The 15,585-nt window shown below is 48.1% G+C and overlaps 2 protein-coding genes across 4 annotated transcripts in view; one reads left to right on the forward strand and one right to left on the reverse strand.

The window, feature by feature from the left end:
• Positions 1-11,565, reverse strand: part of ZNF341 (zinc finger protein 341) — a 29,073-nt gene extending 17,508 nt beyond the window's left edge. Inside the window, exons 1-3 of one of the 2 annotated variants that reach the window (XM_084645623.1) lie at positions 11,432-11,565; positions 2,962-3,072; positions 1,982-2,169 (exon numbers count right to left, since the gene is read on the reverse strand). In XM_084645623.1, the coding sequence (XP_084501749.1) occupies positions 1,982-2,169; positions 2,962-3,072; positions 11,432-11,462 (330 nt within the window). In that variant the 5' untranslated portion in view covers positions 11,463-11,565. Of the gene's footprint in view, positions 1-1,981; positions 2,170-2,961; positions 3,073-4,955; positions 5,050-11,431 lie in introns of those variants that run through there. The other variant, XM_084645624.1, reaches the window with a different exon arrangement.
• Positions 11,566-11,700: 135 nt separating this feature from the next.
• Positions 11,701-15,585, forward strand: LOC311530065 (uncharacterized protein). Of its 2 annotated transcripts, XM_084646415.1 has the most exons (3): positions 11,701-12,286; positions 13,837-14,440; positions 15,027-15,585. In XM_084646415.1, the coding sequence occupies exons 2-3, from the start codon at positions 13,858-13,860 to the stop codon at positions 15,566-15,568; spliced, it is 1,125 nt and encodes a 374-aa protein (XP_084502541.1). In that variant the 5' UTR covers positions 11,701-12,286; positions 13,837-13,857; the 3' UTR covers positions 15,569-15,585. The 2 variants fall into 2 exon arrangements, with proteins under 2 accessions (XP_084502541.1, XP_084502542.1); XM_084646416.1 differs by lacking the exon at positions 11,701-12,286 and having other exon boundaries at positions 12,611-14,440.

The following is a 15,585-nucleotide window of genomic DNA, read 5'->3' on the forward strand; positions in this document are numbered from 1 at the left end:
AAGGCTGAGGTTTTTAATGTCATTTTGCTTCAGTCTTCATTAAAAAGGTTAATGGTGACCAGATACACAATTAATAATAAAAACAAGGGAGAAGGAATACAAGCCAAAATAGGGAAAGAACAGTTTAAAGAATATTTAGATAAGTTAGATTTATTCAAGTCAGCAAGGCCTGATTAAATTCATTATAGGGTACTTAAGAAACTCGCTGAAGCAATCTCAGAACCATTAACAATATTCTTTGAGAACTCTGGGAGGATGGGTGAGGTCTCAAAGGTCTGGAAAAGGACAAGCATAGTAGCTATCTTTAAAAAGGGGAACAAAGAGGACCCTGGAAGTTATAGACCAGTCAACCTAACTTCAATACCAGGAAAGATACTGGAACAAATGATTAAACAATCAGTTTGTAGGCACCTAGAGGATAACAGGGTTATAAGAAATAGCCAGCATGGAGTCATCAAGAACAAATCATACCAACCAATGTAATTCCCTTCTTTGACAGGGTTACTGGCCTAGTGGATAGGAGGGAAGCAGTAGACGTGATATATCTTAATTTTAGTAAGGCTTTTGACAAGCTCCATGTGACATTCGCATAAGCAAACTAGGGAAATGTGATCTAGATGAATTTACTATAAGGTAGGTGCAAAACTGGCTGAAAGAGCAGGTATCAATGGTTTGCTGTCAAACTGGGAGGGCATATCTGGTGGGGTCCCCACTGGGATCAGTCTTAGGTCCAGTACTATTCAATATTTTCATTAATGACTTGGACATTGGAGTGGAGAGTCTGCTTATAAAATTTGTGGATGACACCCAGCTGGGAGGGGCTGCAAGTACTTTGGAGAACAGGATGAGAATTCAAAAGGAGTTGGATAAATCAGAGAATTGGTCTGAAAATCAGAAAGATGAAATTAAATAAAGACACATGCAAAGTACTATACTTAGGAAGGAAAAATCAAATACACAGTTACAAAATGGGGAGTAACTGACTTGGTGGTCATAATGCTGAAAAGGGTCTGGAGGTTATGGTGGATCACACATTCAATATGAGTCAACAATGTGATAAAGTTGCTAAAAAGGCTAATATTCTGGGGTATGTAAGGCTCGGGAGGTAACTGTCTGGCTCTATTTGGCTCTGGTGAGACCTCATCTGGAGTACTGTGTCAAATTCTGGGTGCCACACTTTAGGAAGATGTGGACAAATTGGAGAGAGTCCAGAGGAGAGCAACGAGACCCATAAAAGGTTTAGAAAACCTGACCTATGAGGAAAGGTTAAAAAAATTGGGCATTTTTAGTCTTGAGAAAAGAAGACGGGGGGGGGGGGGGACTTGGAGGGGTTGGACTAGATGACCTCCTGAGGTCCCTTCCAACCCTGATATTCTATGACTTGATAACAGTCCTCAAATATGTTAAGGGAAGATATAAATAGGACTGTGCTCAATTGTTCTCCATGTGCACTGAAGGTAGGACAAGAAGTAATAGGCTTAATCTGCAGCAAGGGAGCTTTAAGCTAGATAATAGAAACAACGGTCTAACTAGAAGGGCAGTTAAGCTCTGGAATAGGCTTCTGAGGGAGGTTGTGAAATCCCCATTGTTGGAGGTTTTTAAGAACAGGTGGGACAAACACCTGTCAGGGATGTTCTAGGTTTCCTTGGTCCAGCCTTAGTGCAGCGGGCTGCACTTGGTGACCTCTCAAGGACCCTTCCAGCCGTACCTTTCTGTGATTCTATAATAAAAGATTAAACTCTTTATTGACCCGCTGTTCAAGAGCAGTGACACATCTGTTCTGAAGGAAAGCCCATAGTAAAGGGATTATATGGACTTTTCGAATAGATTCCAAGAGATAAGAACAAGGTGGGTCGAACCCGACCTCCCTAGGGTGAGATCACTAGCCAGGTGTAACTGGATTCAGTAAACGTTCACCCCTGGGTTCTCTTGCCCTCCAAAGTCAGTGGCGCAGAGACCCCCCAGCATGCCGTGTAGCTACCTGCCGATTGGCACTCTGAGCCTGCTGCACGGATGTGACGGACGGAGTGTACACGCTGTTGGTAGCCAACGAGACAGTGGCCAGTGAAGGGGTGTTTCCTTGGCATTGCTCCCTCTTGTGGGTCATGAACGCTGGCAGTGAGTTGAATTGCTTCTTACACTTCCCACACAGGAACACGTCCTCGTCATCTGCAATCAGAAGGGAACGGATCATTGATCTGGCTTCAGGATCCTTCTCCTCCTCAGACTATGGAGCTACCTTCAACTACGGTTAGGGTCGGAAACGGGATGATACAATTTGGTGCCTTCCTGCTGTCACAGCTAGGGGAGGGGTGAGCTGAATTCTGTTTTGCCTTATGCAGCTTCAGCTATTTTGTCAGCTGAGCTCTTGCTGCAGAATGTCCTACTGAGGATGAGAAACAAGTAACTGAACTTTGCATTCCTCTAGCTCCTTCCAAGTACGTCAAAAAGGCTCACATGGATCAGCCTGGGCTGTCTTTAGACAGAACAATCAGCCGCAGTGCATGGAGGCGGGAGAGACTGATTACACAGCGTTCACTTGTGTGTGTTTGGGGAAAGGTCACAGAATAATTCTGCATCTTCCAAGTGAGCCCTGATAAAATGCTGTCTGGCCTATGCCTTCCGGTTTTGGGGAAAGCAGCTCTGGATCCCGGTGTTGCTGATAAAGGGCTGAAGTGAAAAGCCAGACTTTCATAGGCATTTAAGCCAGCAACTACCCTGCTTGCTCACCTAAATTAGCTACACAATGATTTGTCCCCAAATAATTGAGCAACCTGAGTGTTCATTGCAGCAAGGGGTTTGTGACATACAGAAAGTGCCCCTCCCTTCATGCCTTTACTGAGGTGCATGGCCTGGACGTGCTGCTGAGATCAAATGGCCACTGGGAGAGAGGGCACAGCAGGAAAGGCAGCCCACAAGAGTCTCTTTCTGCTTGCACATGCAAGGAAGAGAGGGGCTCACCCATGGACTGGATGGTGGTGGAGGTGTTGACATTTTGACCAGATGGATCTGTCACTGCTCCTTGACCATCTAGCAGGGACTGAACAGCCAGCACTGTCTGATTATCCATTCCTAAAAGAGAAACAGAAGCAAGCGTTAGAAGGAAAGCACAGCCCTACCTTGGGACATCCAAGCAGGCCCTCTGGGACAAGAACTGGTTCACTGAGTCTGAAATCTCACTCTGCACCATCTGAACATATCCTACTGTAAACACAACTTAAACGAGTAACACTGAAAAGTGGCTCCCTCCCAGGGGCCCCATGTCTCCCGCTTAGCTCTTCTTCCTTCAGTGAGCTCCCGCTCCCCCCTACCCCGCCACCTATTCTATGTGCTAGTTATCCTAAGAGAGAAACCAGATCCTAAGAGCAGAAAGCCAGTTCATCTTTCTTTATATGGTCATGGGAGGAGTGGGTAAGAAGAGGCAAAAGAAGATCTGACAGCTGAAGGAGAGAGCTGGTTTTTGGGGAAGCTATGCCCAGGGAGGGCAAAGAGTTTTAGCTGCAGAAGGGGGTCTGATCAGTGGCACGTGCCACTTGGAGGTGCAGGAACATTTGGAATTTCATAGATTTTAAGCTCAGACTAGTTTAAGGTCACTATGTCACACAGAGGGTAACTCAGGCTGGTACAGTTACTCACAAGCCATGTGGTGCAGTGGCTGCGACTTGGGGTTTGTTTTGTTAAGAGACCTGAGCTCTGGCCCTGCAGTGAGCTTGAATAAACTCTCTGCTAACAAATTTTTAAAAAGGGAAGGAATGTGCAGCAGTTCTTCCCTGTCTTCTGGGTCAAGGTTCATGGCTCGAGTCAATAATAAGGGTAGGGAATTGAAACAGCACTTAGAAGAGGTAAGATTTGAACTTGTGGTCTCTGCTTTGCCAGCTCAAGGAACTTTCCCTTAAGCTACAGCAACATTTATAAAGATTCCCTCAGTTAGGGTCTTTCTCATTTTAGCATTCCCCACAAGCCAGTGACGGCATTCACACTGAGGCAGATTTGCCATTCAATTAAAAATTGGCAGGTTCACCTTAGCACAAATATTTTTTTTCATTGCAGCTACAATGTTATCTAAAAACTCTGTAGACAACCACTAATGATGTATAACTGATACTCTAGGAACAAAAAGCAGCCAAAGGACAGCTCCCAGAGCGGTTTAGATTTCTTGTAAAAGGGGTGAAGTCACTGCCCAAAAGGGTGTGATTCAATTCATTTTTCATCAAACCATGAAAAATTCAGACAGTACTCAGTTTATATTCTGTGTTTTGGCTTTTTGCCATTTCCATGAGATTTTTACAAACTAAAGGTTTAAAGCTCCTGTTAATACTGAACCCTAACGCAGTCTTAACCACGGTGATGCTACTGCTGCACCACAATAAAAAAGAGCAAATAATCTTACAAGGTAAAATCATTTTCAAGCAGTACAGCTAACGGGCAGATCCTGATGAGAAGCCAATTAGTAAATAGAATGAGGAGAGGCTTGAAAATCCTGCAACTGATTGCAAAGACATAAGGAATCATCACAGAGAAGCTGCGCTGCTTTCCTCCTACAGATCTTCTCCACGCCAGGGTTTAGGGCAGGAAGCGAAGAATATCATGTGCAACAGAAGCTGCAAGGGGAGTATTTAGATCTGCACGATATAACTTCTCCAGGACTGCCGCGGTGACATCCCAGGTGCCCAGGGGCCTCCACAAGGGAGAGAGAGGGACTCTCACCAACTGCACACATACACAGCACTTTAAAGATTAGCTAAGAACTCACTACTCCTGTAGCACCCATTGGAGCTAGTTAATATACTCAAGTAACAGAACCCTCAAGATGCCTTAACTGAGTAACCTGATCAGTCTGCCTGTGACCCATTAGATTTCTCCCCTTCCTTTCCTTTTATTAACCTTCCTTGTTGTGTCTCATTTGAACCTATGGCTCCATCTTACACACATTTACTGCCAAGCATAGGACTCACTCTTGGGTGTAGCTCCATTGACATCAATGGGATCACTCACAGTCCCAAGCACTAAATTCAGTGACACGTGCAGGACTGGGACCTTATATCATAAGCTCTGCAGAGGAGGGGCTGTTTCTTTACTTGTGTCTGTAAAGTACCCATCACACTTCATAGCTCTGCAACAAATAACAATATATCTAATAACAACCCCTAATGGAAGCTTGGGGGTGTTTTTTCTAAACAATTATTTTAACTGTTAAATAGGAGATGAGATCATCCATTTTGTAGCCCTTGTCCCAGAAACTGATTTTGAGGCATGGTCTGTTTTATTCATCACATTCCCATCAGGAAGCAGATAGGAGTCCCAGAAGTTCTGCCACCATTCTGTATGTGTAATGAGATACGGTCTCTCTTCCTCATTTCCCCTTCTAAAAAGCCAGCTTGTAGGGAGCAGCATGGCAACCCCAGAATCCCAGTACTGTTGCTGTATGTGGGTAGGCAGAATGTAGGGTGAAGAATCTCCTACACCCGCTGGGCAGACAGCACAGCTGGAGGCCGGGCAATTTGCTTCAGAAGTACCCCTATGAATAAAGGTGAGAAGGGTGGGTGCAGCGCCTTCCCCTCCCTCACTCCTCAATTGAGGAGCATATCTGTAAGTAAGCCTATGATTTAGTCACAGAGGTAGCGGAAGTCACGGAATCCGTGACATCAGCAGTGGGAAGCTGCAGGGTTCCCCGCCACCCAGGGGGCCAAGAGGTGCATGGGCGCCATGGGCCCTTGGAGCTGCAAGCTGCAGGTGGTGGGGGTACCCCGCAGCCCGCAGCTGCTGCAGGCGGCTCCTAGCCTCCCTGCAGCTGCCCTGCTTCAGGCAGCGTGGAACTCCGCAGATCCCAATATTGTCCCAGACATTTTTAGTAAAAGTCACAGACTTTTTTTGCCCGTGACCTGGCCGTGACTTTTACTAAAAATATCTGTGACAAAATTTTAGCCTTATCTATAAGTCATCTGTCAGCTGCACCTCTTCTCATCAGTGGCAGATGCTGCATACTCTCCTCCTCTTATCAGATTCACATAGGAGGGAAGACTATGAGAACAGCATGGCTCTGCAACTCCAGGGAAGGGAGGGGAAAGCAGCTGTTATGCAATTCATGCTCCTTTACAAACCCACCATGCGTTCTTTTCCATACTGTAGGGAACTGAATATTGCAGGAGAATGCAAGTTTTGTTTTGTTTTATTTCACGAGAAACCAATATTTTAAAATACACGCATACATTTACAATTATTCCCCTGCAGCATTTGCAAGGGCAACACTGCAAACTCCTGCTAGTGCATCAGAACCAGAGTGTGAAACTTACAAGTCTATTGCAATGTCCAAGTGGAAATAAGCAAGCAGCAGGAATAGTGAGAAGAGAATTGGACACCTAGAATTCTATTTTAATAGTTTATGTTGATAATTAAAACACCTTAAATTACTGAAGCTCAAAAATTTTAAAAACCTAATTCCTGTCTTAATATTCATGCCAGAAATGCCAAGATCAGGCTGTGAGGGGGGCCAGATTACATTTTTAATAGGGTTGTCGATTAATCGCAGTTAACTCACACGATTAACTCAAAAAAATTAATAGTGATTTAAAAAATAAATCACAGTTTTAATCGCACTGTCAAACAATAGAATACCAATTGACATTTATTAAATATTTGTGGATATTTTTCTACATTTTCAATTATATTAATTTCAATTACAAGGCAGAATAAAAGTGTACACTGCACACTTTATATTATTTTATTACAACTATTTGCACTGTAAAAATTATAAAAATATTTTTCAATTCACCTCATGCAAGTACAGTAGTGCGATCTCTTTATTGTGAAAGTGCAATTTACAAATGTAGATTTTTTTTGTTACATAACTGCACTCAAAAACAAAACAGTGTAAAACTTTAGAGCCTACAAGTCCACTCAGTCCTACTTCTTGTTCAGCCAATCGCTAAGACAAACAAGTTTGTTTACATTTACAGGAGATAATGCTGCCCGCTCCTGATTTACGTCACCTGAAAGCAAGAACAGGTGTTCGCATGGCAGTTCTGTAGCCAGCATTGCTAGTTATTCACATGCCAGATATACTAAACATTTGTATGCCCCTTCATGCTCCAGCCACCGTTCCAGAGGACATGCTTCCATGCTGATGACGCTTATTAAATAAATAATGCTTTAATTAAATGTGTGACAATTCTTTGGGGGAGAATTGTATGTCTCCTGCTCTGTGTTTTACTGGCATTCTGCGATATATTTCATGTTATAGCAGTCTCGGAGATGACCCAGCACATGTTGTTCATTTTAAGAACATTTTCATTGCAGATTTGACAAAATGCAAAAAAGGTACCAATGTGAGATTTCTGAAGATAGCTACAGCACTCGACCCAAGGTTTAAGAATATGAAGTGCCTTCCAAAATCTGAGAGGGATGAGGTGTGGAGCGTGCTTTCAGAAAGCTTAAAAGAGCAACACTCTGATGTGGAAACTATAGAACCCGAACCACCAAAAAGAGAATCAACCTTCTGCTGGTGGTGTCTGACTCAGATGATGAAAATGAACATGCATCAGTCTGCACTGCTTTGGATCGTTATCAACCAGAACCTGTCATCAGCACAGACGCATTGAAGCATGAAGGGACAGATGAATCTTTAGCGCATCTGGCACGTAAATATCTTGCAACACTGGCTAAAACAGTGCCATGCGAATACCTGTTCTCACTTTCAGGTGACGTCAATCAGAAGAGAGCAACATTATTCTCCTGCAAATGTGAACAAATTTGTTTGTCTGAGCGATTGGCTGAACAAGAAGTAGGACTGAGTGGACCTGTAGATTCTAAAGTTTTACACTGTTTTATTTTTGAGTGCAGGTTTTTTTGTACATAATTCTACATTTGTAAGTTCAACTTTCATGATCAAGAGATTGCACTACCGTACTTGTACTAGGCGAATTGAAAAATATTATTTCTTTTGTTTTTTACAGTGCAAATATTTGTAACAAAAATATAAACTGATCACTTTGTATTGTGTTGTAATTGAAATTAACGTATTTGAAAATATATTTAAATATATTTAAATAAATGGTATTCTATTATTGTTTAACAGTGTGCGTGATTAATTTTTTTAATTGCTTGACAGACCTAATTTTTAATGATAGTCTGTGGCCGGATCTTCTGGGTTACAGCCACATAGTACCCTTGATCCCAGAGAAAACAGAAGGAGGCTTGAGCAGAGATCAAGAGTAGAATATTGACTACAATAATGTTAAAGTTGCAATTAGCATCATTCAGTGGGAAAAGTGATGCAAGACAATTTTAGGACCCCCACCATTTTGCTCCTCATTAATCTGATCTTTTGCCCATGGAGTTACTAGTTACGCAAATATAATTGCTGTAATTTCACAAATTAGGTACACAATTGCCTAAATTATCTGAAAATTTAATCAATAATCTTAAGAATTAATACCCATTTGAGATGGTTGGGGCAGTTCACATATCAGAGTTGTTTCAGGCTATCTGCTGACTGAGGAAGACAACATTGCATCCATTTTGCATAAATGATAGTCAGATTTGGAAGATTTTCTTCACAATCATAAGCACTAAAAGCCCCATTTTTTCTTTAATGAAAATTTGCTTTCTGCAGAATCTGAATCTGTCATTAGGGCCAGATAAATGCAGTAACTGAATTGGATCCTGAGCCCAGTGGGAGACCACTGATTTATGATTTTTGTTTACCTCTTGGATTTCTCTTGGCTTGGACATTGAAACAGGACTGGTCTATTTCTCTTTTGACTTGCCAGTTTCACGTTCTGAGTCTCATGGACTATTCATTTTGTGTGTAATGCCAGCACTGAGCTAAGTGCTTTCCTAACAGCTGTGAAGGTACATCTTTGCCCCAAGGTTGAAAGCCACTGTTCTAGACTACTGTACCCCTTTTAGGAGTCTGATTTGTCTTGCATACCCCAAGTTTTACCTCACTTTAAAAACTACTTGCTTACAAAATCAGACATCATGCAGAAGTGTCACAGCACGCTATTACAGAAAAAATGCTTACTTTCTCATGTTTACCAGATAATTAAAAAATAAATCAATTGGAATACAAATATTGGGCTGTACTTACATTTCAGTGTATAGGTCATGGAACAGTAAAAACAAGTCGTATGAAATTTTAGTTTGTACTCACTGCTCTTGTGCTTTTTATGTAGCCTGTTGTAAAACTAGGCAAATATCTAAACAAGCTGATGTACCCCCGGAAGACCGCTGTGTACCCCCAGGGCTACGTGTACCCTTGGCTGAGAACTACTGGACTAGATTATCAGAATGGTCCTTCTGGCCTTGAATCTATTAACTACCGCATCCATCCGTTACCAACCTGATCCACACTGCCACTTACAGCACATAATGAACCAATGTCACAGAGTGCTTATTGAAAGATCCACATTTATTACTGAGGCGCTGAAAAGGAATTGGCTACCAGCCCTACAGGGAAAGGGGAAGTGCATCTCCAGGGGGTAAGGCCTGCTCTCTGAGCCCTGGGGGTTCTCTTAGGAAGAGAGGGTGGGGTGAGGTCTCATTGGAGACAGCAACTCCCCAGAGGAAGGGGCTGGGTCAATCAGTAAGAGGGGCAGGAGGAGTCTCCTGGGTCCTGCAGGCTCAGGAAGGGGGACTTCAGGGTGTGGGGGGGATCTCCTTAGGACATACAGGAGCAGGATCTCCCTGGGGGCTGGGTCTCCCAGAAGGGAAAAGGGTCTCCCTGGCCCTTGGGGCTGGGCTATCCCAGGAGAGGAAAGGGTATTCCTAGCCCTGGAGTCTCCCAGGAAGGGACATGGGGGGCGGGAGTTCCCAGGGAGGCACTGCTCTTGGTGGGCCGGGTCTCTGTGCGGGTACCCAGAGGGGCATTGCCCCAGGTGGGCCAGGTCTCTTTGGGGGGTTTCCCAGGGTGGGGGGCTCCCTGGGGAGCACTGCTCCAGGCAGGCTGGGTCTCCTGAGAGGGTCTGGGGGCATTGCACCACACAGTCTGGGTCTCTGGAGGGGGTTCCCCAGAGTGTGGGCACTGTACAAAGCCAGATCTCTAGGGGGGTTTGCAGGAGATGGGGGGTGTTCTCCCAGGTGGCCCAGGTCTTGGGGGGGTTCCCCTAGGATGTGGGGGCACTGCTCCAGGCAGGCCAAATCTATGGAGGAGTTCCACAGGAGTGAGGCAGGGACACTGCTCTGGACGGCTCCCCCAGGGAGATGGGGAGGCACTGCTCCAGGAGGCTCCCCCGGGGGAGATGGGGGGGGCACTGCTCCGGGAGGCTCCCCCGGGGGAGATGGGGGGGGGCACTGCTCCGGGAGGCTCCCCCGGGGGAGATGGGGGGGGCACTGCTCCGGGAGGCTCCCCCGGGGGAGATGGGGAGGGGCACTGCTCCGGACGGCTCCCGTGGGGAGATGGGGAGGGCACTGCTCCCGGCTGGCCGGATCTATGGCAAGGGGGTCCCCACAGAGGTGGGGGGGGCACTGCTCCGGGAGGCTCCCCCGGGGGAGATGGGGGGGGCACTGCTCCGGGAGGCTCCCCCGGGGGAGATGGGGGGGGCACTGCTCCCGGCTGCCCGGATCTATGGCAAGGGGGTCCCCACAGAGGTGGGGGGAGCACTGCTCCGGGAGGCTCCCCCGGGGGAGATGGGGGGGGCACTGCTCCGGGAGGCTCCCCCGGGGGAGATGGGGGGGGCACTGCTCCCGGCTGGCCGGGTCTATGGCGACGGGGTCCCCACAGGGGGGCACTGCTCCGGGCGGCTCCCCCGGGGATGAGGGTGACACTGCTCCCGGCTGGCCGGGTCTATGGCGAGGGGGTCCCCACAGAGGTGGGGGGAGCACTGCTCCGGGAGGCTCCCCCGGGGGAGATGGGGGGGGCACTGCTCCCGGCTGGCCGGGTCTATGGCAAGGGGGTCCCCACAGAGGTGGGGGGAGCACTGCTCCGGGAGGCTCCCCCGGGGGAGATGGGGGGCACTGCTCCCGGCTGGCCGGGTCTATGGCGAGGGGGTCCCCACGGGGGGGGGGGCACTGCTCCCGGCTGGCCGGGTCTATGGCGACGGGGTCCCCACGGGGGGGGGGGGCACTGCTCCGGGCGGCTCCCCCGGGGATGAAGGTGACACTGCTCCCGGCTGGCCGGGTCTATGGCGAGGGGGTCCCCACGGGGGGGGCACTGCTCCGGGCGGCTCCCCCGGGGATGAGGGTGACACTGCTCCGGGCGGCTGCAGCGGGGGGGGTGGCGCAGCCTCCTGCCTCTGTGCGCGGCTGTTCCAGGAACCCTCCCCCGGGCGGCCGGGCTGCCTGGGGCGGCCCCGCGGCCGCCGAGCCCCTGTGCAGCGGAGGGAGGGGAGGCGCCCGGCGCGGAAGAGCCGCGGCCCTGCCTGACGCTGCGGCGCCCCCGGGAGGTGCCGTATGGGCCCCGCGCCCCGCCCGACCCGGCCTTGCAGCCCGCTACCTTCCAGCGCCTCGAATATCGCCTGCGCCATCTTGGAGCCGCGGCGGCCGGGCCCGAGCCGCCTGAACGGGCATTGTGGGAAGGGATTGGAGGCGCCGGGCCGGCCGCCAGGGGGAGCCTCGCGCCGGGGTCTGCTGGGGGTGGGCGGTGGAGCATGAAATGGGGGGTAAAACCCCTGCGGGGGAACAGGGGTGCCCCTGTGGGGGGGGGGGGTGAAGCGCCTATGGGAATGGGGGTGCCTAGATGTGGAGCAAAGGCCTTACGGGGAGGGGGGTGCCTGTCGGGAATAAAGCCCTTGTGGGGGTCCTAGAGTATCCGTATGCGAGTAAACGCCCCGTGGAGGGAAGTCACTGCCGCCAGGGCCGCTGAGCCGGCCAGGTGCCAGGGCGAGGCGTTGGCATTTCACCTGAGGACGGCCACCGAACTGCCCGAGGCGTGACCGGCCTGGACCCTGCAGCACCATTGAGTCAGAGCGCCGAGCACGCAGCGGGGGCCGCTTGGCAGCGGGTGGTTCCAAGAGGGAACATCCCCAGCAGAGCGCTGAAAGGCTCCAGAATCGTAGCCCTGTAAAAGACAGTTGCTTGGCAGAATGAAAACCCAGTGGTTCATGCTGAGAATGGTACCTTGGTAGGAATTGGAGCCAGATACACCCGCGGGGGTGCAAATAACCTCGTGGCCATTTCCTCATCCCCCAAAGTTGGTTTAAGATTTCTTGACAAAGTATACGATGCCAGCAACGCAGGCCTGAATCCTAACCTGACGCGTCGAAATTGGTTTATTCATCTTGCCAATAGCTGGTGTCCCGTTCTAACTAAGGAGGCCCGGGTTACAACTCCATAGTTAAAGCTGAGTAAAGTAAGGGATTCACATTCTTTGTTGTGTGTGTAAAAACAAAGAGCCTCTCCTCCCCAGGCTCACGGCACTCTTTAAGAATGAATTTGCTGAGAATGTACATATGAGTCTGTGAACTCGTTTGAGTTATAATTCATTAGAAACTTGGTCCTTTAAGAAATCTAACATCTCATCAGTATTTTCTTTGGGTCAGAATTTTAAAGGTATTTAGGTGCCTAAAAATGCAGATAGGCATTTAGTGGGATTTTTTCAAAAGCACCCAGAGATCGAACTCCCAAAAATCAATGGGTGTTAGACACCTAGGTACCTTTGAAAATCCCACTAGGTGCCTATCTGCATCTTTAGGCACCTAAATACCTTTTAAAAAAGGCCCTTTGTCTTGAACGATCTTAAAAATGGAATAACAGACTTCAAAGGTTGCATATGGTTAAACGTAACAGATCTTGTGCATGGGCTATATTTGAGGAAATTAGGATATAAATAGGCTAAGGGTGGGATCCACAAATGTATTTAAATGCCCAAGTCCTGCTTTTAGGCACCACTACAATCCACAGAACTCCCATTCATTACTCTCTAACCCTGTAGGTACTTAAATTTGCTCAGCGCCTCTGTTTTTGCAGTAAAAATCCCTAGATACAGATGTTTCAGCCTCTGAGCCTGCCCACTGCAGCCCCATTCTAGAGATCCCATCCTAAGGGATTAGCAATTGTATCTAATTACTATAATTGTATTGGCTACAGACAAGCTGGAGACAATAACTCGGGTAATTTTTAATTGAAGTCACTGTGATAGCCTATATAGTTCAACCTCCCCTCCTCTACAGGCAGTTGACATTCAACAAGTCTATTGGTTGTAATGACTCAGTCGAGTTAGACTGGACATGTCTATCAAAAGTTCTCATTGGTAGATTAAGGCTCAGTTTCTATGGCTGCAAACTAGCTTGGGTGTCAGTGCTTGAAATAATAACTACTGTGCCCTCTAGTGATAGCGCAAAGGGAACTACAACCACCAAAGAGCATTAATCATAATTGTGGTTACTGCGTCATATCACTACAGGGCAGAGCTAAGGTTGTTTGGGTGTCTTAACTGTGCATTTCTTATCTTAGTACGTTTGGGTTTCTTTTAAGTCTAACCTTAATTGTGAATAATGCTAAGATTTATAATGCTTGGTTTTGGGATAATTACCGCATCTCTGCAATGTTATTTACCCTTAACTAAGCCCTGGTCTACACTAGGACTTTAGGTCGAATTTAGCAACGTTAAATCGATTTAAACCTGCACCCGTCCACACAGTGAAGCCCTTTATTTCGACTTAAAGGGCTCTTAAAATTGATTTCCTTACTCCACCCCTGACAAGTGGATTAGCACTTAAATCGACGTTCCCAGCTCGAATTTGGGGTACTGTGGACACAATTCGATGGTATTGGCCTCCGGGAGCTATCCCAGAGTGCTCCATTCTGACCGCTCTGGACAGCACTCTCAACTCAGATGCACTGGCCAGGTAGACAGGAAAAGAACCGCAAACTTTTGAATCTCATTTCCTGTTTGGCCAGCGTGGCAAGCTGCAGGTGACCATGCAGAGCTCATCAGCACAGGTGACCATGATGGAGTCCCAGAATCGCAAAAGAGCTCCAGCATGGACCGAACGGGAGGTACGGGATCTGATCGCTGTTTGGGGAGAGGAATCCGTGCTATCAGAACTCCGTTCCAGTTTTCGAAATGCCAAAACCTTTGTGAAAATCTCCCAGGGCATGAAGGACAGAGGCCATAACAGGGACCCGAAGCAGTGCCGCGTGAAACTGAAGGAGCTGAGGCAAGCCTACCAGAAAACCAGAGAGGCGAACAGCCGCTCTGGGTCAGAGCCCCAAACATGCCGCTTCTATGATGAGCTGCATGCCATTTTAGAGGGTTCAGCCACCACTACCCCAGCCGTGTTGTTTGACTCCTTCAATGGAGATGGAGGCAATACGGAAGCAGGTTTTGGGGACGAAGAAGATGATGAGGAGGAGGAGGTTGTAGATAGCTCACAGCAAGCAAGCGGAGAAACCGGTTTTCCCGACAGCCAGGAACTGTTTCTCACCCTAGACCTGGAGCCAGTACCCCCCGAACCCACCCAAGGCTGCCTCCTGGACCCAGCAGGCGGAGAAGGGACCTCTGGTGAGTGTACCTTTTAAGATGCTATACATGGTTTAAAAGCAAGCATGTGAAAGGATTACTTTGCCCTGGCATTTGCGGTTCTCCTAGATGTAGTCCTAAAGCCTTTGCAAAAGGTTTCTGGGGAGGGCAGCCTTATTTCGTCCTTCATGGTAGGACACTTTATCACTCCAGGCCAGTAACACATACTCAGGAATCACTGTAGAACAAAGCATTGCAGTGTATGTTTGCTGGCATTCAACCAAAATCCGTTCTTTATCTCTCTGTGTTATCCTCAGGAGAGTGAGATATAATTCATGGTCACCTGGTTGAAATAGAGTGCTTTTCTTCAGGGACACTCAGTATAGCCCATTCCTGCTGGGCTGTTTGCCTGTGGCTGAACAGAAATGTTCGCCGCTGTTAGCCACAGGGAGGGGGGAAGGTTGAGGGGGTAGTCACGCGGTGGGAGGAGGCAAAATGCGACCTTGTAACGAAAGCACATGTGCTATGTATGTAATGTTAACAGCAAGGTTTACCCTGAAAGAGTGTAGCGACTGTTTTATAAAATGTGTCTTTTTAAATACCGCTGTCCCTTTTTTTTCTCCACCAGCTGCATGTGTTTCAATGATCACAGGATCTTCTCCTTCCCAGAGGCTAGTGAAGCTTAGAAAGAAAAAAAAACGCACTCGCGATGAAATGTTCTCCGAGCTCATGCTGTCCTCCCACACTGACAGAGCACAGACGAATGCGTGGAGGCAAATAATGTCAGAGTGCATGAAAGCACAAAATGACCGGGAGGAGAGGTGGCGGGCTGAAGAGAGTAAGTGGCGGGCTGAAGAGAGTAAGTGGCGGGCTGAAGACAGGGCTGAAGCTCAAATGTGGCGGCAGCGTGATGAGAGGAGGCAGGATTCAATGCTGAGGCTGCTGCAGGACCAAACCAGAATGCTCCAGTGTATGGTTGAGCTGCAGCAAAGGCAGCTGGAGCACAGACTGCCACTGCTGCCCCTCTGTAACCAACCGCCCTCCTCCCCAAGTTCCATAGCCTCCACACCCAGACGCCCAAGAACGCGGTGCGGGGGCCTCCGGCCAACCAGCCACTCCACCACAGAGGATTGCCCAAAAAAAAGAAGGCTGTCATTCAATAAATTTTAAAGTTGTAAACTTTTAAA

Source organism: Lepidochelys olivacea, assembly GCF_965140295.1.
Source record: "Lepidochelys olivacea isolate rLepOli2 genome assembly, chromosome: 13".
NCBI classification, from domain to species: domain Eukaryota; kingdom Metazoa; phylum Chordata; order Testudines; family Cheloniidae; genus Lepidochelys; species Lepidochelys olivacea.